Source organism: Rhinopithecus bieti, unplaced genomic scaffold (assembly GCF_001698545.2).
Source record: "Rhinopithecus bieti isolate Rb0 unplaced genomic scaffold, ASM169854v2 scaffold_13342, whole genome shotgun sequence".
Classification (NCBI taxonomy): Eukaryota; Metazoa; Chordata; class Mammalia; order Primates; family Cercopithecidae; genus Rhinopithecus; species Rhinopithecus bieti.
Genome location: NW_016807690.1, coordinates 1,825,204 through 1,829,215, shown reverse-complemented (window position 1 = coordinate 1,829,215; position 4,012 = coordinate 1,825,204). Strand labels below are relative to the sequence as shown.

Sequence of the window (4,012 nt, the reverse complement as noted above, 5' to 3'; positions counted from 1 at the left end):
CCCTCCCTCCCTTCGTCGCTCCCTTCCCTTTCTCCCTCCCCTCTCCTCCCTTCCCTTTCTCCCTCCCCTTTCTCCCTCCCCTCTCCTCCCTCCCCTCCCCTCCTCTCCTTCGATGGAGTCTCACTCTGTCACCAGGTTGGAGTGCAGTGGCGCGATCTCGGCTGATTGCAACCTCCTACTCCCTGGTTCAAGCGATTATTCTGCCTTAGCCTCCTGAGTAGCTGGGATTGCAGGCACACACCACCACACCCAGCTAATTTTTGTTTTATTAGTAGAGATAGGGTTTCACCATGTTGGCCAGGATGGTCTCGATCTCCTGACCTTGTGATCCATCCTCCTTGACCTCCCAAAGTGTTGGGATTACAGGCATGAGCCACCGCACCTGGCCTAGCTTCCGACTTTCAAAGATAGGACTGATGATGTGTTCAGATGAAGTCAACCTATTTCTGCATTGTGAAGTTTATCCCATCAACAGTTTAGTTTATCGTTTTAATATTTATAGGTGTTGTCTAAGATTTAATGTATGTCATTAGGAGTTTCAAAATCGTGACTTTTCTCACTTCTATCGTACTGATTGCATTTATTAACTGGAATTCTCCCATAAGAAAGAACTTTCTCCCAGCTGTTTTCAGTTACCCTGAAATAAAATTACATTAGACAAAGCAGAATAAAAGCAGAATAAGGGCTTGATTTTTTCCTTTCCAGTTTTCAGAGCCATTAGTTGATGCCCCAGTAACTGTCAAGGATAGCCAAGGAGGTTTTTTTTCCCCATCATTATGGATTCATGGATGCTTATGTATTTGGTGTGTGTTGATTCATTGTAAACTTGATTTTTTTGATACTAAAATTGTCCTCCCTGGGGTAAATGGGGGCTCCTTTAAGTCAGCTTTGGAGCCTGTTGGCATGGCCTCATGAGCCTTTTGTAGTTTTCTTGCTTTCTGAAACAATAAAGCATGCCAGGCTCACCCTGCGCATTTCCTGCCCTAGTCCTTGGATCTGCCATTTTGACAAAAGTCCTTCTACCTTTTAGTACAAGTGGTATTTAGGCACAAAATCTGGGTGCCAAGAATATTTATGGCTCCTGGGTTGCCATTGCCTTCAGATCTTTTGGGTGAACAGAGCTTAGAAATGCATATTTTAAGAGAGGATAAAAACTCGTAAGTTGGTAATGGTATTTCTGATTCAAATTGAATTATGGGACTTGACATCTTTGATTTTTTGGTTGTATCACTTCTAAGTTGAAAATTCTGGTTTCCTAATATGATTAACTACTTACCTGCTTTATCTTGCAATAGACCTGTAATAGTTTCAAAACTAACCTGTAAACCTAGCACTTTGGGAGGCCGAGGTGGACCGATTACTTGAGGTTGGGAGTTCAAGACCAGCCTGGCCAATATGGTGAAACCCCATCTCTACTAAAAAATACAAAAAATTAGTTGAATGTGGTGGTGGGCGCCTGTAATTCCAGCTACTTGGGAGGCTGAGGCAGGAGAATCGCTCGAACCCAGGAGGCGGAGTTTGCAGTGAGCCGAGATTGTACCATTGCACTCTAGCCTGGGCTATGGAGTGAGACTTTGTCTCAAATAAATAAATAAATAAATAAAATTTCCTTTCAGTTCTTCTTATCCTAAAAAACTCATTGGGGGATATATAGTGGTAAATACTACTATGTGTGAAGTCATTTTGAAATAATGATTATTATTATATATATATAAACATGTTATAATTATAATAATTTTTTATATAATATAATATTTTATATATATAATTGCAATATAAAATAATTATATAATATATAATATATTACATACTATATATAATATATAATAATATATAATTTATTATATATAATTAATAATAACAGACTCCTGGGATATGTCTTGTTTTATAATTTTGGCTTAACATCACTTAAATACTTTTACGCCATAGTTATTTTAAATTTTAAAAGAAAGTAAAAAGCAATCCCTAAAATGGATAACAAATTGAAATATCTCATTAACTAGATATCAGTAGGGTGGTGCCCAGTATTATTATAATTATATATTATATATATAAATGATATAATAATTAAATAATTATAATGTATTAATAAGTAAACTATGGTTATATATTATATAATTTATAGTTTTATATATATAATATAATATATACTAATTATTATATATTATTATATTATAATTTATTATTATAACAAGACATATTCCCAGGAGTCTTACTCTGTTTTCTCTACCTTATTCCTTCCTCCACCCTGTAATTTATATACATGAATTCTATAATATATAATATATAGCATATACTATGTTATATATAATATAGGTAATACAATATATCATATATAGTATATATTAGATATGTTATATATATATATCTGCCTGTCTTAGCCTCCCAAAGTGCTGGGATTACAGGCATCAGCCAGCCAGCATGTCCAGCCTTTATAATTTTTATTAGTTTTCTTTTTGAAAATATGACGAATTTTATACATGTATGTTTCTTCCCATTTCTCATAGAAAAGTATATTGTGAATGATATTTTAAGTTGTTCTCATCTGACAATATTTGATGGAGATTATTCTGTGTCAGTGTGTAGAGATCTGCCTCGTTCTTTCTTATAGCTGCATAGTACTCCATTGCATGGCAGCACCGTAGTTGTTTTCCAACAAGTCCTCTATTGGTGGACATTTGAGTCACTTCAGCCTTTTGCTACTACTAATTGCAGTAACAAACAGCCATATGCATCTGTCATTTTGTGGACTTGGCAGTGTGTCTTTGGGATGGACTCCTAGAAGTGAGATTCTTTGAGTCATGGTAAATACACATTTACTTTTGCTAAGTATTGCTAAACAATTCTTCTCCATAGGGATGGTAACATTTTCCTGCAGGCCTTTAAATAGAACACGGGGTCTCATTCAATAAGTTGATTATACAGAAGCTAGAAGACTGAGAAGATACATGATAGTGCTTTCGAAATGTTTGAAGTGCTATTAGGGCAGTCACAGGATGGAGACCTATTTTGCATAGCTTTGGAGGGCATACTTGGGATTAATTTCAAAACTGACATTAAGTCCCCTGATCAAACAGCTTCCTTAGCTCCTCATTCCGAGAAAAGGATGTCCGAGCATTGTTTGTGGTGTACATCCCAGACTTTCCACGTTTCCCTTTCAACCAACCTTTTTGATCTCTTTTCCCACATCTCTGCCAGAGCCTATGGTTCTTCCAAATGGGATCCCTTGTCTCTCAAACATATCCCCTGCTCTGTGTCCCAGAGTCTTTGCTTTCTATGTTCCTAGTCATCTGTGGGTAAGGGGACACGCGTTCATAGCCCCTGCACAACTTGGTTGTAAGTAGGCAGAGGGCTAGATGAGGATGGGCTCCAAGTCCAAGGACATTACTGGGTCTGGGAGTGTGGGTACAGCTTCTCGGTGACATAGGAAGGAGTGAAGTGCAGTGAAGGCAGGAAGACGTGAGACCAAGGCAGCCAGTGTGTTGTTTTCAAGTCTGTGGACCATGAAGGCCTCACGAGGGGCCACCCCTCAGAGACTGGGGATGGCTTTTCTAAGGCTGGCAGGCAGGGAAAGGAAGAGGGCGAAATCTGTTTTATAAGCAGTCCTGCATATGGGTAGAGACCACATTTGGTTTTATTTATTGCCACATTCTCAGCACCTAGAGCGCCTTCCGTGTAGTAGGTGCTAACTCACTGTTTGTTTAAATGAATGAAATGAGTTCACTCACGAAATCTTACGTCTACAGGTGTGTGTCCACCGAAGCACCATCTACCCGGTGGGCCAGTTCTGGGAGGAGGGCTGTGACGTGTGCACCTGCACTGACATGGAGGATGCTGTGATGGGCCTCCGTGTGGTCCAGTGCTCCCAGAAGCCCTGTGAAGACAGCTGTCGGTCGGTGAGTGGGACAGAGGGGCTGGGCACGCCTGGAGCCATCAGGACGGGAAAGTAGAGGAGGGCATCTTAGGAAGGGCAAGAAAGGTTCTTTGTTTTTTGTTTTTTTTTTTTTTTTTT

General features: G+C 39.2%; 1 protein-coding gene across 1 annotated transcript in view; it reads left to right on the top strand.

Annotated features, from left to right (window-relative positions):
- VWF (von Willebrand factor) overlaps positions 1-4,012 on the top strand; it is a 178,977-nt gene that overhangs the window by 146,125 nt on the left and 28,840 nt on the right. The window contains exon 43 of the mRNA XM_017883319.1: positions 3,747-3,896. Within this exon, the coding sequence (XP_017738808.1) occupies positions 3,747-3,896 (150 nt within the window). The remainder of the gene's footprint in view (positions 1-3,746; positions 3,897-4,012) is intronic.